The 21,741-nt window shown below is 37.8% G+C and overlaps 1 protein-coding gene and 1 non-coding gene across 2 annotated transcripts in view; both read right to left on the minus strand.

Annotated features, from left to right (window-relative positions):
• SPATA16 (spermatogenesis associated 16) overlaps positions 1-21,741 on the minus strand; it is a 257,030-nt gene that overhangs the window by 83,335 nt on the left and 151,954 nt on the right. The window contains exon 5 of the mRNA XM_032172277.2: positions 2,619-2,703. Coding sequence (XP_032028168.1) covers positions 2,619-2,703 — 85 coding nt within the window. The remainder of the gene's footprint in view (positions 1-2,618; positions 2,704-21,741) is intronic.
• LOC116481371 (small nucleolar RNA U13) lies at positions 802-902 on the minus strand. Its single transcript, XR_004251533.1, has one exon. It is a non-coding gene; the product is annotated as a small nucleolar RNA U13 (small nucleolar RNA).

A 21,741-nucleotide genomic window follows, 5' to 3' on the forward strand; every position in this document is an offset into this window, starting at 1 on the left:
ATGCCTACAAAAGTGCATGAAAATACAGTCTCTAGTCTGTGATGTTTGGGGACATTCTTGAAGTCATCAGTGAAATTGCTAGGGTGGATTGGGTAGTGGGGCATATATTTCTTTAAAGATGGCATAGACTTGGCACTCTCTGGCAGGGTTTAAAAACCCCCTTCTGATTTAGGACAGAACAAGGTTTAGGGATTCGAATGTATACATTTGAATCAAGATCAAGGAGAAGCTGGTTAGCAGCGGGAAGTATATAATGGGTGAGTGAATGGTTTGGTGTGCTGATGTTGGGGCTTGATAGAGGGTGTTAATTTATAGAATTTATCTGCAGGAAGTGATTTCTAATTATGTTGCTTCTTTTTTCCTCAAAATTTGTGACATCATTTTTGGATGTGCCTAAGATTTTGGGTAAGATTTTAGTGCTAAAATGGGCTTTAAGAATAAACCTTCTCAAACACTTTATTCCAGCCATCCTCACTTTCCAGTTGAAGCTCTGCTAGAGACTAACTTGCCCTAAGTTCAATATCTAGTTAGTATTAGAACTTATGCCAAATCAGACCTGACTTCTAGACAAGAGCTCTTTTCCCTTATGCCAGGTTACATCCAATCAAGAAAAAGGGAATACAAAGAGAACTATTTTTTAACTTTTATTAATGCATAATAGTAAAATATTCATTTTATTTCTTTTTATATCACAAACATGCATGCATTGGTAAGTGGAGATTATTTTCTTAGTCTGAGGTAAATAAAATAGGGCTATTAATGCTCTCTGAAAGCTAAAAGAAACAGAAAATGTTTTTTTCCCATCATATCGATAATGTGCTGACGTAACAAGATTTGAAGGAGGAATATCTCACACGTGAGCGTAAAAACTGAATTATCACACTTGTGAACCACAACATGGTCAGACAAAATTTTTATTTATGCAACTTCCAAGGTCTTATACTTTGTCTTAGGTTATACTGACATTGGATCTATTATTTTCTTAGTTCAATGTAGAAAACACGATAGGTACTCATACATATTTGTTTAATGAATAATTAAGTCAAGCATTAGCTGGGGATCTAGTATATGCCAGGCCTGCTGAATATTTTTCAGTCCTCAAGATTCACAACTCCTTTCCCACCTCTCTTAAATCCTTTACAAAAGCCTCTGAAATCCTTATAAAAAAGTCCTTTTTGTATATCTACAGCCCATGTTATTTGCTTATGTTTCCCATCTGGCATTTTTAAACAACTATTTAGTTACATCTTCATCAGCCATTACTGCTGTTTATATGTTCCAGATTCTCTTAGGAAAGTCTTAAAATTATCAGAGAAGTAATAGGTTGTTTTGGGATTAAAGGTTTGTCTACCTGGAGATCAACATTTGTTTTTTCATTTTAAAATAATCACAACTGAAGTATAATGGGACTAATTTAATTTTTTTTTAATAGAAGGTAAATTGATCTCCAGATAGAACCATGCGAGTTGCTGGAAATTGTATATGATAAACCGGACACTTTAATATCTAACAAAGATAACATATAATATAGAGAGACAAAAAACTAGGGGCCAAGACACGGTAGTGAAAATGTGGCGGGGGAAAAAACAGGAAAAAAACAGGAAGCTTCAGAAGGCTGTTGATTATTTCTTACTTTACAGTTAGTGACTTAGAACATCTTATTCTGGTTGGTTCAAAACGTTCATAGTCAATTAAATTAAAACATCTTGAAATACAAGGAAAAATCTCCACACAGTCTGGAGAAGAGAAAACATGGAGGAGACAGTTGGCTTTTGTAGCCGATTTTCAAATATTTATAACAATTTCACTGGAAATGTGTTTCATGTGGTTCATATGGACTCACTAGAAACAATGGGATGGAAGTTTTAAGGGAGTAGAAATTCACTTTAAATGAGGAAAACAGTTTAATAGTTAGCAAACTGGATGTTATTTTTGTGGGGGTTAAGTGAGCTCTTCATTTTGGATATACGTCAGCAGAAACTTATTGACAGCTTGTTGGGGGAGGGTAAAGCAAGAACAGATTCATGTCTTATGAATGAGATTGAACTAATACATCCAAAGTTCTTCTTATAAGTTTAAGAAATTATGACTTTCTTCTTGGCATCTGATTGACCTTTGGTATGACTTCTTGCTGCCATTTTGAATAATAAATGAGAAACAAGATCTGCAATTTGATATTGGTTAAGTGTTTCAGATAGTAAATAGTAAACAAATACATCTGATCTTTGCATTTTTCCTTTATTATGTAATTAATATTACTTCTAGCATCTGTTTTTACAAGCTGTAGATCAATAAGAATCTATGAAAATACAATGTTCATATTTTAAAGAATCCTACTATTATAGTAGCATGCCTGGAAAAGTAATTCCTGGGATCTCTAAAATTTATATTGAGTTGTAAAACTGAATTATGGGCCACAGGTTAACAACCTTGAATTTTACCCCTAGAATTAGTCTTAGAAAATCTACTTCGTTATGAATATATTATTATTCAGTAGCTTCCTTCCGATTGATATGCCCAGAGCTACCTTTTTCTATAGTCTTTTAAGCACCAATCTTTCATTTTGGCTCTAAAAATGAGATAGGTTTCTCCTCCCTAGTTGGGACATCAATTTTTACCTGCCAATACAGCTTGATGAGCTTGCTTATGCTCTGTTCCCTTCCTCCACCAAGCCAGAACATGTAGTCAGCAATCATGGCACTCCTAGGAACAAGGACAGATTTTTTTTAAAAAAAGCAAACACAAATGTATAGGACAGAAGGAAAACCATAACAGGCACTATATAAAAATACTGAGGAAGATGATTTTTAATGTATAAATTTGTCTAGACTAATATTAAGCAAAACACAAAGCACATTTTAGAATGTTGAAAGTAGGGGTTTTCTTGGGGAGGTAGATAAACCAAAACTATAAAAGAGAAGCAATAGGCTATTTGTCTTCTAGGTGCTTTTTAAATTTGTACAGTATAAGAATGTTTAAAGATTATGAGAGAATGCTTTGTTTTGGTTGTCCCATATTAAGCTTCAAAGCCCTTACAGAGTGATATAGATTTTAGGAACTTTTAGGTCTTCAAACCTAGCATAGCATATATAGCTAACTACTAGACTGGTATTTAAGCATATCTCAGAATTTACCTGAGTTAAATATTATTCACCTCTTATTAGTCTCCTGAAAACAGAAAATAAAAAAATCTCCAATTCAAGGAAGAATCCTCTACCCACAGATTTGTGTGTAATTGAATTGATTTTAATGTCTAGTGTGTACACTTGCTGCATTAATCTTATTAAGTTGAGGGGATATTAAAAACTATTGTGCAATGGATATTAATTCATTACTTAGTACCCTTTGGAAAAACAGTTTACTTTTATGACTATTTCTCTGCTAGGTCTCTCTATTTCTTTCTACAGAGATTCCAAATCCAATTAAATGTGACTAGAAGTAATTCCAAATTGTCACGTTAGCCAGTTAAACATATAATAATCCTGTGTACCTAATCACTAGTACCAAAAGTTTATTTACTTAAGTAGAGCTATGACTGTGTACCCCTGAATGTTTTTCTTATCTTTGCCTGCAGATATGTGTAGTTTCTTGACATCATTGTAAATTGAATTAGAAATTTTCCTTTTCTAAATATAAGTTGTATAAGGCATAGCAGCTATAAACTTACTCTGTTGAAATAATTTAAATGTTTAGATTCTTATTCAGGACAGACAAAAATTAGGACTCTAAATCAGTGGTGGAAAGAAATACCACCAACTAGAGGATTATTCAGCTCTCTCTCTCTCTCTCTCTCTCTCTCTATATATATATATATAGAGGTGAATAATATATATAATATATATAATATATATCTATATAAACACATGTAGTATTGGAAAGAAGCTGCCCACTGACATTTCAAAATAAATGACAATAATTTAAGAATAGCTAATATTTTAAGAATCCTTTTATATTTTGCAAAGCTCTTAATGATAAGGTAAAGAGAGGTAGGAGGTTTTGATGTTGTGTGAATATGAATGGGACAGAAACAAGTTATAAAAATCATAGACTGTAGAGGGACAAAAGTGCATTTCAAATGTTTGCATTTTGATAGAAGCACACGGAAACATTTTCTTTTCATAACAACCTAAAAACAAAGTTTACTCGACATGGAGGTGCCTGTTATTTAATAGAAATTCATTTAATAAATTCTGAATGTAAGAAATAGATGGAAAATATAGAAATTTTACTTTCAAGGACAACACGCCCTATATTTATAGGAGTTGGGTACACTTGGTGACAATTTGGTCTGCACTCTGATTCCTTCTACCATTAACATTTGGATTTACAAATATGGTTCAACAAACATTGCTTAAGAAGTATACCAGCCATTAGTTAAATCAAGGGTGGGCAAACTTTTCCTGTAAAAGGTCGATAGTAACTATTTTAAGTTTTGTGGGCCATGTGGTTTAACAACTACTCAACTTTGATTTGCAGAAGCAGCTATAGACAATACATAAACCAATTAGCGTGGCTGTCTTCCAATAAGATTTTATTTACAAAAAACAGATTGGGGTAGTTTAACTCTAAAATAAGAAAATTAGTAGGTTGATCAAGCCATGGTGGGCATTTATATAATTGTCAATCAATAGTCCAATGCCGGCCGGGCACATTGGATCACGCCTGTAATCCCAGCACTTTGAGAGGCCGAGGCAGGTGGATCATGAGGTCAGGAGATCGAGACCATCCTGGCTAACACGGTGAAACCCCGTCTCTACTAAAAATACAAAAAATTACCCAGGCGTGGTGGTGGGCACCTGTAGTCCCAGCTACTCAGGAGGCTGAGGCAGGAGGATGGTATGTACCCAGGAGGCGGAGCTTGCAGTGAGCCGAGATTGCGCCACTGAACTCCAGCCTGGGCAACAAGAGCAAGACTCCATCTCAAAAAAAAAAAAATAGTCCAATGCCAGTGTGTACACATTCCAGCCACAGGGCCCCTTAGATATTTCAACCTGCTATTTTCTCTTCAAGGGACAACATAACATGCACTAATACTACTGAGCAGGGTCCAGTAACTAAGCTTGACAACGTGAAACATGCAAAAAATGTAAAAGATAATTCTGGATCATAGACACAGTGGCTTGAGTCAAGTAAAAGCTAAATTGATAAGAATTTTTATAATGTTAAAAGCCAAAATTGACAAATGGGATCTAACTAAACTAAAGAGCTTCTGCACAGCAAAAGAAACTACCATCAGAGTGAACAGGCAACCTGCAAAGTGGGAGAAAATTTTCGCAACCTACTCATCTGACAAAGGGCTAATATCCAGAATCTGCAATGAACTCCAACAAATTTACAAGAAAAAAACAGACAACCCCATCAAAAAGTGGGCAAAGGACATGAACAGACACTTCTCAAAAGAAGACATTTATGTGGCCAAAAAACACATGAAAAAATGCTCATCATCACTGGCCATCAGAGAAATGCAAATCAAAACTACAGTGAGATACCATCTCACACCAGTTAGAATGGTATCATTAAAAAGTCAGGAAACAACAGGTGCTGGAGAGCATGTGGAGAAATAGGAACACTTTTACACTGTTGGTGGGACTGTAAACTAGTTCAACCATTGTGGAAGTCAGTGTGGCGATTCCTCAGGGATCTAGAACTAGAAATACCATTTGACCCAGCCATCCCATTACTGGGTATATACCCAAAGGACTATAAATCATGCTGCTATAAAGACACATGCACACGTATGTTTATTGTGGCACTATTCACAATAGCAAAGACTTGGAACCAACCCAAATGTCCAACACCAATAGACTGGATTAAGAAAATGTGGCACATATACACCATGGAATAGTATGTAGCCATAAAAAATGATGAGTTCATGTCCTTTGTAGGGATATGGATGAAACTGGAAACCATCATTCTCAGTAAACTATTGCAAGGACAAAAAACCAAACACTGCGTGTTCTCACTCATAGGTGGGAATTGAACAATGAGAACACATGGACACAGGAAGGGGAACATCACACTCCGGGGACTGTTGTGGGGTGGGGGGAGGGGGGAGGGATAGCATTAGGAGATATACCTAATGCTAAATGATGAGTTAATGGGTGCAGCACACCAACATGGCACATGGATACATATGTAACAAACCTGCACATTGTGCACATGTACCCTAGAACTTAAAGTATAATAATAATAAAAAAATTTATAATGTTGGTTATTGTCATTTTTGGATTAGGACAATTGTGAACTAGAAGATCACCCCAGTGGGTTTCTAAGACTTTCCTGATTTTTTAATGCTTTTGGTAATTTGGTTTTGTGTTCACAATTGTAAAATTAGAATTTTTAGCATTTTTATTAATGTTTTGCAAAAGTTGCTCTTTCTGTAATAATATATTGTGATATTGTTTGCTACATTCTTAAGTGTGCTTTTTCACCTGGGGGCTCAAGTCTTTTTTTAAAGGAACACAACTCCAAATTTATATTGAAACCATGAAGAATTAAGATGCATTGAAATTCCTTACCTGCCATACCTCAGTGAAGCATAAGTATTATAAGAGCAAAAGGATATTAAAATTAAATAACAAAAAATGATTTCCTAAAGCTCCATATTAGCTGAGATATATTTCATAAGTATGATGTATTTCTTTCAATACCTGGCATGTATTCATAGAGGCGTGTTCATGTTTGGAACACAATTCAGATTGTAGTTGCTCCAAGTCCCTTTGTCTTCCCAGTGGAAATGGCAGCTGTGCTTTTACTACCTACCTTCCTTTGTCTGGTTCTCTATTGTAACTCTGCCCTACTGCTCAGCCCTCATGAATCAGTGAAAATTAGTGAAATGATATGAAAAGTGCATGGAAATAACATTATGTCATGCAATATTTGTGAGGCAAGAGCCATGGGCTTTTCATCATGCTGAATTTTTTTTTTTTTTTTTTTTTTTTTTTTTTTTTTTTTTTTTTTTTTTTGAGACGGAGTCTCGCTCTGTCACCCAGGCTGGAGTGCAGTGGCGCGATCTCGGCTCACTGCAAGCTCCGCCTCCCGGGTTCACGCCATTCTCCTGCCTCAGCCTCTCTGAGTAGCTGGGACTACAGGTGCCCGCCACCACGCCCGGCTAATTTTTTGTATTTTTAGTAGAGACGGGGTTTCACCGTGGTCTCGATCTCCTGACCTCGGGATCCGCCCGCCTCGGCCTCCCAAAGTGCTGGGATTACAAGCGTGAGCCACCGCGCCCGGCTTTATCATGCTGAATTTATAAAAGGCAAGATAATTAATTGATCAACCCATTGAGCATCCATAAGGAGTCAAGTACCATGTGAGATCCTGGTTCCGGCAGACTCATCCCATGAATCAAATGTAAACAGTAACCCATCATTCTTTCTATTCTCCTTCAGGTATCTCTCTACCATTAGAACAATATCTAGGTGCTAGTCAATGTGATTCAATATTGCTTCCAACTATTTTCATTTCATTGTCATGATTCTATTCATCTTATTTTCATTAATGTACTGAATGCTGTACCTGCAATGGAGCTATAAGGTCATGTCAGGCAAACCCTTTTAACTGACAATCAGTGGCTTAACATCTGCTAATTTTGAGCCTTTATGAAGTGATAAGCACCATGTTAAGCACTTTATGGAGCAGAGTGTAAACCTAACCCACCCACTTCTGCACTAGAGCTCATCCAATTGCACCTACTCATGGAAACTGCTCCACCAAGTCTCTCACTCTTCTTGTTTCGTTTCTCTCTTTTCATTTCTCATTTTCTCTTGGAGCTTTTCTGCCAGCATACTCAAATGCTGTTGTTTCTTCCTTTTAAAACAAAACAAAATACCCCAAAAGCTTCTCTTGTGCCATGTCCTCCATTCCAATTATCACCTGAATTCTTCCCTTCACTATTAAAAAGCAAACTGGAAAACCTCGCACTCTTGAAAAAGCTGTGTGCATTCTCTACTTGTAATTTTTTTCTTCCCGTTGTCTCTGCCACTCACTCCAGCAGGGCTATCATTCCCACCACGTCACTGAAACTGCTCTTTTCAGTACCACTAATAGTTTCCGAATTGCCCAATGTAATGGTTCAATTTTCAGTCTTCATTTTCTATACATTCTCAGGTGCAAGTCATACAATAGCTCATGCCATCATCTAGTGTACACTCTCCCACTTGGCTTCCACTGTGCCATTATTTCTGGTTTTCCTCCTATCTTTCTGGTTGCTCTTTTCATCCTCCCTTGCAGGGAGGATGAAATCTCCCTAGATTCCTAACTTTGGAGTGTCTCAGGATGCAATGCCTGGACATTTTCTCTGTCTTTCTTGGTGAATTCATCACTTTCATGGTTTTAAATAGCATCTATACATTGACAAGTCTTATATTTATATCCTGAGGCTAAACCTCTTCCTGGATCTGCAGAATCTTGTAGAAACTGCCTTTTAGACATCTCTACTTAGATACCTAAAAGGTATGAAATTTAACTTAATCACCCTGGAGACACAGATCTTCCTTACTTCATCTCCCCAACCTCTAGTAGTCTCCATCTATCTAATTTCTCAGACAAAAAGCCTTGGCACCACTATCGACTCCTCTCTCTCACATTCCCTATCCAATGCAAGATAAAATCCTGGTCAGGCCCTCTTTAACCTACATCAGAATCTTGCGACTTCTCACCACCTCCAGCATTATCATCTGGTCCATAATCTGTCACCTGGATTACTGCAACGGCCTCCAAACTGGGCTCCCTGCTTCTCCGTCGGTTTATTCTCAACGCAATAGTCAGAGTGATCCCATTAAAATTAGGATGCTAGAGCAGGTCACTCCTGTGCTTAAAACTGCAAAGCCTCCTGTCTCTCTCAGATTAAAAAACTAACCTCTTTATAATGGCATTTGAGTCCTATATCATCTGGACACGTGTTCCTTCTCTGACCTCATTTTCAACTACCTTCTTCTTAGCTCCCTCTGCTCCAGACAGTGTCCATCCTTCTGTCCCTCACAAAGAATGGCCATACTATTGCTTCTGGGATTTTGCACGTGACAGTCCTTCTCCTGAAATGCTCTTTCCCTAGACATCCTTATGACTCTCTTGCTCACCTCCTTCGGTCTTTGTATGTGTCATTTTCTCAGTGAGAACTACCCTGACCAGATTCCAACACTATACCCTCACTTGTTCTACTTTTTCCATACTACTTATCACCATTCAACATAAAGTTTATTTTGTTTGTATCAGTTTTGGTGGTGTTTATTGCTGTCTTCCCTTACTGCGGGGTCAGCAGATTATGGTCTGTGGGTCCCATCTGGTCTGCTCCCTGTGTTTATAAATGACGTGTTAACGGAACACAGCAATGCTCATTCATTTGTGCACGGCTTACACATTGTCTATGACTGCTTCTGTGCAACAATGACAGAGGTGAGCAGTTGCAAAAGAAATCCTATGTCTCACAAAGTCAAAAGTATTTGTTATCTGGCTCTTTACTGGAATGTAAGGTCCCCAAGGGCAGAGATTTTTGTCTGTTTTATTCACTGCTGTATCCCCTGTGCCTAGAACAGTGCCTGGCATGGTAGTCAAACAATAAATATTTGTTGAATTAACAACTACACATTATCTTATTTATTTATGTAAATTCAAAAAAATAAATTTGATGTTACAAAAAGCCTAACAGAATTACATAGCTTACTAGGATTCTAGCAGAAGCAGTCTGGCCTTAGAGCTATCTCACTGTCCATATTTAAGAGAATGCTTTTGTTGTGAAAGTGGCATAGTAATGGAGCGACAGAACGGGCTTTGTCAGTCTATTTGTCCAATGCAAAATTTAGCTCATATGAGAGCTTAATGAATGCTAATGGATGCTGATGTATTTATGGCATAAATTGAAGAGGAAAGGTATTGGGAAACACATTGGCCTAATGTGTTGTATCTAAAATTATTTTTTACATGATGCCTTCTCTCATATGTCAGCAGTTATTGCTTCCCTGCAAGGAAATGTTCACATTTTATTTACTTAATACATCTGTTAAGTATAAAAGGGCCAGAATCTGGTTTTTAAATATCTACACATATAAAATAAAATGTTTTATGTTATGAACTCAGCTTATTGTGAATCAAATTTTGTTCCTATAGAATGGCAAATATACAATAAAATAATGTGACATGTTATTATTCATCAAATAGGTACCAGTTTTATTTTCCAGTTTTATTTATTTGTAATTAATATCACAAAAGGATTATGAGTACAAGCACATTTATATTAGGTGCTTTTACAGATTGGATATTTCTAAACAGACTGTGCAATTCTAAGAGTATCAGAAAATCCTATTGACATTTCTCAAGGCCTATGTTCAGATTCAAAATTTATAACATTTCTACTCAGAGTGGCCACATGGTGGTGTAAAACAATAAGATACGGGTAAACAAAAAGAATCACAGCACACAATCAGCTGTGTGGTCTCATTGGGCTGACTGGCTGAGACCTTGAAAAGTCATTCCGTTCATCACCTTGCCTTTAGGCAGGATCACACTTAAACCTTTCAAATGAGACTGATGAGAATCTATTCTGTTTTAAAGACCTCCACAGAAGGACATTGCTCTGCTCTCCTCACTGATTCCAGAGTTTCAGAGCCATAAATAGCTTCTTCTGCAGTTTTAGTCTGCTGGCTTTAGTTCTCTCTCCAGTGTTAATGCAACCCAACTATACCGTATTCTCTGAATAGAAGTCTAAATAAATATCCTCACAATAATTTATTAATCTTCTTTTCCCTATGTAAATTAATTAACCAACCCCAGTTGCTTCCATCTTTCTCCAAGTGTCCTTTTTTTTTTTTTTTTTTTTTTTTGCCATGAGTCAGTTTTGTGGTTGCCTTTCCAGTTTCTCCCTTTCTTCCTTCTACAATTGGAAATTGAACTCTCTCAAGAGTCTAGGGATAATCTGTGATCTTTATATGCATCTATTTCATTTATGTAATTGTATAGGTACTTCTTAGAGGTATGTGTATGAGATCTAACTACAGAATTCTTTTGTATTATCGATATGTTTAGGAGGTTGTTTCCTTTCTCCTATACTTAAAAAAGCTCAAGAACATATGTATATACGTTGGTAATTTTAGATGAATTAATATTGATGCAGAGTGTATTTTTCTTTTGAATATAAATACACACTAATATTAAAGATGATGTTCTTATGGGGAGAAGAGTGGAACTAGTAAATTCATTCAAGCCAACATACACACACACACACACACACACACAAAGCATCTTTATCTAGGCTCACATATTTTCCACACAGCAGCCAGTCACAATGTTCTTTCCAAAAATGTAAAGGAAAATTATCTCAAAACCCAAGCTCCTGTGGTAGCCTACAATTCTTAACAGGCTGTTTTCCTCTTCAACACATTTTCCATAACCCTCCAGTCAAGCCCGCACCCCCACCCCCTGGCCCTGCCCTGCTATTCCTAAACCAGAACCTTGTCCTTTTTCTAATAAGATTCACATTTTGTCATTACCTTGCTTACTTGCTTATTGCCTCCTTTCTGTAGTCCTGTGCTGTCCAATATGGGAACAACTAGCCGTCTGTGGTTATTTATATTTAAATGAATTAAAATTAAAATTTTAAATTTAGTTTCTTGGGTACACAAGCACATTTCAGGTGCTCGGTAGCCCCATGTGGCTAGTGGATACCATCCTCAATGGCACAGAATATCTCCATCATCTCTGGAAGTTCTATCCAACAACGCTGATCTAGACTGTAAGCTACAGGAGCCTACCATTACAGTGCCTCCTACAACACCTGGTAATAGTTGTTGCTCGGTAAATTTTTAATAAACACTTTGCCTATTTGGTGATCAGTAATTCATATCTGCTGTGTTTGGGCTTTCCTTCGGTTATCCATCTTCCTTCCCCCTTACTGCCTGCCCCTAGTCATTTGACAATCATTCATAAGGAGACTGAGCTTTGATAATGCTCTGGGTTCAGGTGTTTCAGTAGTTGGTGGTCATTGAAGAAGTTTTTCGGTCTCTGGACTTTTGTAACAAGCCTTCTTCTATGCCTAATTGCCTGATTCTAATATCCGGAAATTTTTCCTGAGACTGAGTCTCTACCTATTGCAGCCCAAATCAAGTTTATAGGTTCCTGCCTTGATTATAATTCCAGATTCTGATGATTGTTGGAGTTCTAGCCATGCTCCTGCAAGACTATCAAGTAACTGATGGGAATTTTTCTTGAGGTTTACTGCCTGCCTGCTAGTCTGAAATTTCAAATATTGCCTGTTCCTAGATTCTCAGTTGGTAACAACAAAAAACAACAGTACTGCTACTGCTATTTGTAACAGCAGCTGATATTTACTGAGAGCTTACCATGTACACAGCAAGTACTTTTACATCTCATTTAATTCCTAAAACCAAGCTATAACTTGAAGAAGCTGAGGTTTAAGGAAGTTAATTTTCTAAAAAGTAGATGGCAGAGTTAGGATTCAACTAGCTATATGGGGCGCCTGAGGCTAATTTCATGTCAAGCTGTTGACTGTTGGTGTACTCTCTAAAAACTATATTCACTGTGGTTGATGAAACTGTGTGTAATGCTATCGCCTAGTGATGCCTGGTCCTCCTCCCTTATCCCCCACTCATGCTTGTCTCACTAGCAGACATGTCCTATTCTGAGTTCTGGCTTATTAATATGACATGGCCAATTTTTTCTTTTCTGGCTGTGTCAAGAGAGGTGTTATTAAATCTATAGAAAATATATGCCTGATTGAAGAGGAATGGATAAATAGAACTCATTTCAGATATTTTTATGAAGTTTTGTTTTATTTTTGACTTCTTTTTCTGTGTGGAGCCCAAAAATCAGCAAATGTTTCTTGTTTTATTATAATAGGCAAGATTTGGAGTCATGGCAACATGCAAAAGTATGAAGACACGATGCTGATCTCTATGAGCTTCCAATTGGGCTATCAATATGACATCCATATTTAGCATATTTGACATGCCATAATATCAGGCATTTTATATCTACAAAGAACCATGCAAATGTTAAGTACATTATGTTAACTAAGAAGTACAGATCCTAAGTGCTATAGAATTTTAAAGAGGAAAACGATTACTTTTTACTGTAATGGAATTTTCAGTGGTGAGACCTGAAGAATGGCTAGCATTATTTTTAAATAATAATGAAGAAAAGGTAGCAGGTTTTTTGTTTGGTTGGGGAGCAGGGACATATCACATGCTACGGAATTGAAAGTAGAAGTATTAATGCAGAATCTTAGGAGAAGCACAGGGTTTGTGTAGAGGAAGAAAGGGGGAAAAAGCTAGAAAATTATGTTGGGGACAGATTATGATAAACCTTGGATTTCAGGCAGATGAATTTAAACTTTATTCTATAGATGCAAGGGACAATTGAAGAGTTTTTGGAGGGAGGTAGCATGGGAACTCCTGGTTTAAAAATCTCAGCCATTGCTCGTCTGGATTTAATAATGGGAAGGAGGTCTTACCTGGCCACAACCTGCCAGGCTTGTGTTTAATAGGGACAGTGATACTCTCTGGCTATATTGGGAACAATCCAGGGTTATCTCTATTTTGCTTTTTAGGTATGGGTTTATAAGTGGTGTCCTTAGTGTCTGGACCCCATTTGCTCTCTGGAATGAAGAAAATTGTTTTACCATGTTCATAGCTAAGTGCTCAGTAAATGTTGATTGGCTGCTGTTACAAATAGTAATAGTAGTATTACTGTTGTTGTTTGTTGTTGGGTCCTGATAGGGCCATATGGATACAGGAAGGGATCTAAATACATATGAGTACTGGACTTGTATTTGCATATTTCATGAGTTTCTCTGTTCCACAAAGATGAGGATACTAAGACGAGTCAGCCATTCCTATCATTAAGGTCTAATGAGGAAGGAAATATAATTACATAACAATGAGTAAAGTGGATAAATCAATATATGTACTAATGCAGCTGAGAGGGTTGGTGGTATTCAGGGAGGGGCACCTGGGTGAGCTTAAAATGATGAGTAGGAGTTAGCCAAGCAAAGGGAGCCTAAGCCCGAGAAGGGCATTCTAGGCTTAGCACACAGCTTGAACACAGGTGCAGAGGTTAGAGGCAGGAGGAAGAGCAGGAAACTCCAAAAGTACCATCTTGCTGCATTTTGAGCAGGCGAGGGAAGGCACAGGAAAGGCATGAAGAAGCCTGGATTTCATCCTGTGGGTAATGGGGAACTGTTGTATGGTTTTAAATAGAAAGTGGCATGGGCAGTTCTGTGGTTGAGGGAGAGAACCTTGGTAAGACTTAGAGGATGTATTTGAGTGAGAAGACTGGAGGTGGGAAGTGATTGCAGGAATTCTGGGGGACAGCAGACAAGTCTAAACTAAGGCAGTGACTATAAGAAAATAGGACACTGAGATAATGACACCATTCTTAAGGACAAAATCAACTAACAAGGAATGTGAGGAGAAGACATTTATGACCTTAAATACGGTACATTCCAGGCCCTGTGTGATTTAGTCTCAGACTAGGGTGGGCTTTCATAGAGGAAGAGGCATTGAAGAAGTTATTGTTCCTATTAATAGTCCTATTAATCTTTTGAGGAAAGGAAAACCTAAAACTGACTTCTTTCCTTTTCCAGATGAATGAACTAATATCTGATGCTCAAGGAAACCATAAATGATAAAACGATAATGGGCTCGGCCTGAAGCCAACTGTGTAACTCTTCGGTAGAGACTCACTGGTAATCACAGGCCAGCAGTCAAATAATCTGTTGCTCTGATTCTCTGGAGTGTTGATGGCGCCTGGTAAACCTTAGAGAAGCTTCCTTAGCACTCATTTTTCACGAGCTCCTCCTGGAGCATCCCCACAGGGAATTTTCCTACCAGTGACCTCTCTCCTGCCCCACCATATCCCGGGTCACTCTCCCATGATGGACAGTCAAGCATCAATTCTTGGAACACTTCCCTACCAGCAGAGGGAACCCTCACCTTCCGGTATGAATGGAAATCCGGAATGTATGGTTCTTCAATCTTGAACGTGGATCCTGAAACTTTATTTAACGTTTTGTGAGATCAAAGGAAAGGAAACAATTAGGAAAAACTGAAAAATGTCATATTAGGTCATGCTGAAAGGGGACAAAAGCTAGAGGAGAGTCTGGCTGTACAAAAATAGGCAATCCTGAATTTAACTTTGCTTTCAGTTCTTCACAGCAGCAGTTTCTGGAGCCAATATAAAATGTAAAGCAGTTGGAAATAAGAGTACTTAGAGCAGAAAATAAACCCATTCACAGCAGAGAAACAGCTTACAGAGAAAGTAGCCAGAACTAACTGTCTTGTTACTCTCTAGAAGTAAAGAAATCAAAGCACAATCTCAAGGCTTGTAGCAAGTCGAGGGGTGTGCTTCGCACTCCATCTCCTGATCTCTGCTTGGGTAGGAAAAAAATCCCTCAGAATATATAGAGATTATACAGCCTGAAAAAATATCTTGATTGTTTAGGAAATAGTGCAACTCAACCACAGTCATAAACTCAGATGCCTATTTCTCAAGAGCCTGAGACCTGTAGGCAAAGAGGGACAGAGTGAGGAAAACAGTGATTAGCCAGAATAGGCAGGCCCTGATACGGTAAACTGATTCTTTGAAACTTGGAGCCCATTTTCTAATAGAACCGAAGTATCTTATACACTGTGGTGAGGTTGTCAAGGCAGCCTACAAACATCTGTTTAAACCAAAGTTTACCGAAATGATACACATTTATCAGTTATGCAATGTTTTGCCAATGAAATAAAACTACATAAAATGATAAAGTGACTTAAAACATCTGAATTTTTAAGCTGAGTAGAATCAGGTTTCCTTTTTGGTGTTTCTCAACTGCAGTCACTTTTGTAAATTTTAGGTAGCTATACTGTGTGTTATGTGGGCTGTCCTGTGTATTGCAGGAAGTTCTGTACCTCTAGGCGCCTCCTCAACATGCCAATCGTGCTTATCAGTTACTTTGGCCACCCAAATACCCTCTTTCACTTTCTAAGAGATGCGGAGGGGCTGAGATCCACTCAAGAGATGTTCATGGAGATTCTGAGGAAGAGGCACCTTAAAGGTTAATGGAACAGATGCTTAATATTTTGAAGTTGAATTTTACTTTATAACACTTTTTTTTTTTTTTTGAGATGGAGTTTCACTCTTGTCACCTAGGTGCAATGGCGTGATCTTGGCTCACTGCAACCTCTGCCTCCCTGGTTCAAGTGATTCTCCTGCCTCAGCCTCCCGAGTAGCTGAGATTACAAGTGCCCACCATCACGCCCAGCTAATTTTTTGTATTTTTAGTAGAGACAGAGTTTCACCATGTTGGCCAGGCTGGTCTCGAACTCCTGACCCCAGGTGATCCACCCGGCTTGGCTTCCCAAAGTGCTGAGATTACAGGTGTGCACTCTTCCAAGATAGTGGAGAGCTGTAAGATAATATATAAACATGTGCTAATTTTTATGAGTTATATATATTCAGAGCAGACATTAGGCAGAATTATGATGTGCTTAAACTTGCTTTCAGCACTTTTCTAGACCCCTTTGAATAGTCTATATCTCTGCTCTGGGATCTTCTTTCTTTCCAATGTGCTCTGCTTGTACTAAAATCTTCCACTGTGAAACCCACCTAGGCCTGGTCCCTCAGGACAGTATTATAGGATTCAACCTTTTCCTCTCTCAAAATATCCATCCAAGTGTATCCATTCTGTATCTAATTTTTTCAAGTACACAGTACATCTAGAGATAAGTAGGTAATTTCAGAGGCATCAAAAAATATTCTGGCTCACAAATCTTTCCCTCAATGACTTAAAGTGCCATAAAATGACAGTTACTTCTTTAGGTTGAGATATTAAGTGGTATTGCACATCTGTGTTTCATTGGAAGGTGAAGGCATTATTTCTCATTAATAATTTTGAATAAATTATTTTTCATCAGAATAACAGAGAGACAATACGGCACAGAGGTTGAAAACTCTGACTTGGGAGTCAGACAGCCTTTGTTTGAATCTCAATCCTGTCATTTGTTGGCTGTGTGACTTTGGACAAGTTACTTAACCTATCTGTGCCTCAGTTTCATCATAGTACAATGCAGATAATAATAGTTGCCAACCTCATAGAGTTGTCAGGAGGAGTAAATGCCCTGTTAAAGGTAGTGCATATTAGCAGTGCCTGATACTTGGGAAGCACTCAGTAAGTGGTAGCTTCCCAGCTAGTATTCTACCCAGGTCTTAACACTGATAGTTTGGAAAATAAAATACACATTGATTTCTTGAAAAGTTTATATCCAAATAGGCTTATTTAGACTGCTTTGAAAGGGTATTGATATCTCATTGTTATTGAAATTTTTTCTTGTGCTTGCAAAACTTATAGAAGCTTACAACTAATATAGGTAGTGTAGGTTCGTGAGTCGACAATGAGAATGCCATTTCTTTGGTGCAGCCCTCTTTGACCCTTATTACAGTTAACCCTTGAATATTCTTGTTTTCTACCCTGTCATAACACTTTGCTTATGTCATCTCTTACAGCCCTCTAAGTCTCCCTTTTAAATTAGCTATTGGTATTCTTTAAAGGCATCTTCAGTAGAAAGTAATTTTCTGGAGGTCAGGGATCATGTCTCACTTATTATGAATTCACCAGAGACTTGCACAGTGCAGGCACATGCCATGTGATTCTTAAATGAATGAATAATTGCAAGCTCTACAAGGGCAGGCATTTTTGAAGTTTTGCTCATTGCCATCTATATCAGCAAGTATCTAGAATGGTGATTGGGACATAGTAAGTGAATAAATATTTGCTAAGTGATTTTGTTAAATGAAGGGAGGCACAGATGTGCTGTTGAAGTTAAAATGGGATTCTATATATTAAACCAACATTTTCACTGATTACATTAAACATTTTGAGACATATTCCACCAGAAAAAAATTTGCACTGGGGAAACCAACTATAATACATAAACTAGTACATTTACTTGCTCCTTTGGAAATATTTCTCTGAGGAAGGGGAGGATAGCGATGGTCAGTATTCACAAGCTATATTCTCCTGTCTCTAGCCATAGGTACCACTTCATTCATTCAACCAAAAGCTATTGACCTCTTGCTTCATGAAGGGCACTGTGACTGATGATGGGTCACATGAGGCAGGAAGGATATGAAAAGATGTTGATCACAGACTTTATGTCTGAGTACCTGGAATAAAGTGTTATGCTCTTGCCAATTGTGAATAAAGTGTGATGGTCTTAACTAGTCCACTTCTAAGAGAAAATGCCTTGCTCATGTCTCTCATGAAGAAGCAGGTCTAAGTGAACTCATTCCCCTTTTCTGTTTGGACAAGGGTGGCGGTCAAGTTTTAGAGATCAATGAAATCATCTCGTCCAAAAATCTTGGTGAAACCATGCTTGACTAGCAATAAAAATGTATGAACTAAGAGATTTAGAGGAAAATCAGTGAGCAGCAGCAGCAGAAGGGCAAAAGAAAACAAAGGGCAGAGGAAAACAAACCTCCATTCTCTGGTCATGATTGTGATGTCCACACTCTTGATCCCATGCTAGGGGTGACCATACACCTAGGTTTTCCCAAGATAGTCCTAGTCCATCCTTGTTGTCCTAAGGTAATTAGGCCCCTTTCACTGGAAGGGGTTTAGATGTCATGGTTTCAATGATAAATTATGTGAACGCCTATTGTTCTCTCAGGGGAGATGTTTCAGAGTGTGTATGCATGTTGTACAGCCAGCCTCCATGGTTAAATATACCTGTTTCGTACTCTATAAAGAGAACAATATATCCTTTCTCTACTAGGATTGTAAGCTCTTCAAGGGCAGAAATCTCATTTTCTTCTTTTCCTATTCCTTCTTCGTAGCAAGAGCTGATTATATAATAGGCTGCAATAAATTCTTACTAAATTATATTGAACTTTTCCCCTAAGAGTCTGCAGAAAAAAATGCATATACATGCACACCTTTTTTCTTCCTATGAGATACATATTTTCTTAGAGATAATATGTATTTATCTTCAGCCAGCTGAACTGCTGGATGGCTTTCTTATAGAATTTATCTGATGCAATCCATAGCAACCTTGATTTTTATGCTGAAATTGTGCTTTCCAAACTCATATTTTCTAGCTTTTAATTTATACATTTAAACCAGAAACTGGGCTAATAAACAGTTAGATGCATTTCACTACTTCACAGATTACGCAACACACACAAGAACACTGATAACAGAAAGGAAAGTTTCTATACACAGTTCCTTAGGTAAAAAGGGGACACAAACAAGGCTGAAGAAAAAAACAACAGGGATCCAGATATGGTGAGCAGCATAGGCAAAGTTATGGAGTTGGGAAGTGGAATGCTATGTGTATTGAAAGCAAACAGTTTTTTATTTATCAAGTGTTCACTATATGTGTTTATAGTATTTATATTACTTGGGCTTTAGAGACAGAATACATGGGAGAACTGAGAAACTCAATTCTTTTACCACAGTTGTTGAATTTACAGGGTAGCCTCCCCTTTCCTCTCCTTGGAAGCTTTTGCACCCTTGAACTGGTTCATGGTATGGGTGTTAGGAAAATTCTGCATTCCTTTTGTGGCACAGTACAGTACTCACTTGTTTATTTTGAGGTTTGCTTGAAGGGGGGTAATGCAGGCAGATGATGCTCTTTTTTCTTCTATTTTAAAAACCACAGCTTGCATGATATTTGTCTTTTAAAAATTGTGTTTTTAGTTTTGCAAATGTGCCCAGAGGCATTAAGTAATGGTAGTATATTTATAAATTAAAATATAAATAAATAATTTTGGAAAGCAATAACAGCTGGGAAGTATTTTTTCATGTGAGTTGCTTTTAAGGAAAGCAATAAACAGTTTTTTGGGGGGGGAGTGAAGAAAGAAACTATACCAGTTCACAGAGGAGTAGACAGTGCAACAAGAGCTTCTTAACAAAATTCCAAATTTTATGAGGACTTGAAAGAGAAAAAGCACATCCCTTGAAGGAAGGTAGCGGACTCTCGGGTGTGTGTGTTGGCTTGGTGGAGAGGATTGAGGGCAGGGGGAAAGGGTTAAATACAAGAAAAAAATATTCATGATGCAGGCATGATGACTCTGCTTCTTACTGAGTTTATATAATCCACTTGATCCTGGGTAGAAGGGAGTTAATGGTGACCCTGTTAATGTACTTCTGAGCAGCTACTACTGCCCTGGGCATGATCAAAGACGGACATCAGAAGACTCAAGGCCCTGCCCAAATGGGATCCATTTTCGCTCTTCCTGATTTAGGAAAGGACTCCTCCCATCAAAGGGTTGGAGCTTGCATCCCTGAGAGACAATGCTGTGCTCTGGGAGTAAGTGAAGATTTAGGGATTTACTGCCATGGCCGGGATTTTACAGAATTTATTTGAGGAGAGCAAAGTCTTTTACAGAAATCACTTGATAGAGGCAATTCAAAGGCAATCTTTTGAGCAATTACACCTAAAACACAACAAACCCAGAAAAAGAATGTTTTGGAATCCCTACGAGAGTATCCAGACTACACTACCAGAGAGAGAATTCCCTTAGCCCCAGTGGTTGGGGCCTATCCCCAGATCCTTGGCCAGGGATCCAGAGGCTGAAGATTGATCCCAAAACTGAGTGAACAGCAAGGTTACATTATGCAGGTTTAAAATCCAACCTTTGTTGGATTTTAAAATATTAGTGAAAAAAAAAAGAGAGAAAATGAAAATTTAAATAGTGGCAAGTGCCGGCCTGCCATTCTATTCAATAAGGTTAAGCTCACAGGCAATGAATGGAATCAGTCAAATCATCAATAATCAAATTTGAAACCTATTTTTTAAAATATGAGAAAGATGTAAGGGTTTCCCTGATCAATGGCAAATAAATCAAATATCTTGCAGGCAAGTGGGTGGTCCCCTAAGCCTTCCAGGAAAAAAAGTAGTAATTAATTGAGGGCCAAGGAAGAGTTTGTTGGACAGATAAAGTCATCTACGAAAGATGGAATGATGATGATGATGAACAGCAAGAGCCAACAGGATAGAAGCTTCATTACTTTGCTGAAGTATTCAAGCAGAGAAATCCTTGAGTGACAGCTTCTGATTATAATCTTCCTGTGGCATGATATACTGATAATTACAATAAATATTAAATGTTTATGTGAGCACATTTGTGTATAGGTTGTGTACACAAAACCATGCACATAACAGCGGATTATACAAAAAAACTTTTAAGGGTATTTCTGACATTACCTCTTTGCTCTTCTTCTCTTTACCCCTCCCCCGCTTAAGATGCTAACCTCTTTGTACCATGCTGTTCTGCTCTATTCTTGTCTGGAATGCATGTTAGCTGGCCACCAGGAATCCCAGAAGACAGTTGGGGGGACTGAAGTCTTGTATTATTCTGGTGGGGATATAAGCTAGAATATTGACTTGTTGCAGTTCTGGTGATTTAATTTGTGTTCACATGTTAATAAGGCTTAGGGAAATTCAAGTCATGTGAGACATACAGTAAAAGCCATAAACTTTTCATTACAGAGTCTGGGTCACATCATTCCTAATAAATACTTTTGTTGACTTTTATAAAGGTCTGGAATAAGGAGCTCCCCTTTTATTCTATATTTTAATACACAGACACCTGTTCTAAGAAAATCTTACCTACCTTAGAATTAGATTCAAGATTTAGATACCAAGAGTATGTGACTCCTGGTTAGTTGCCCCCTTTGGAAGAAGAAACTCTTGGTGAATCGGTCAGTTCTCAATTCTCAAGAATCCCATGCTATTTTAAGTTCAA

This window comes from Hylobates moloch, unplaced genomic scaffold (assembly GCF_009828535.3).
Source record: "Hylobates moloch isolate HMO894 unplaced genomic scaffold, HMol_V3 SCAFFOLD_13, whole genome shotgun sequence".
Lineage (NCBI taxonomy): Eukaryota > Metazoa > Chordata > Mammalia > Primates > Hylobatidae > Hylobates > Hylobates moloch.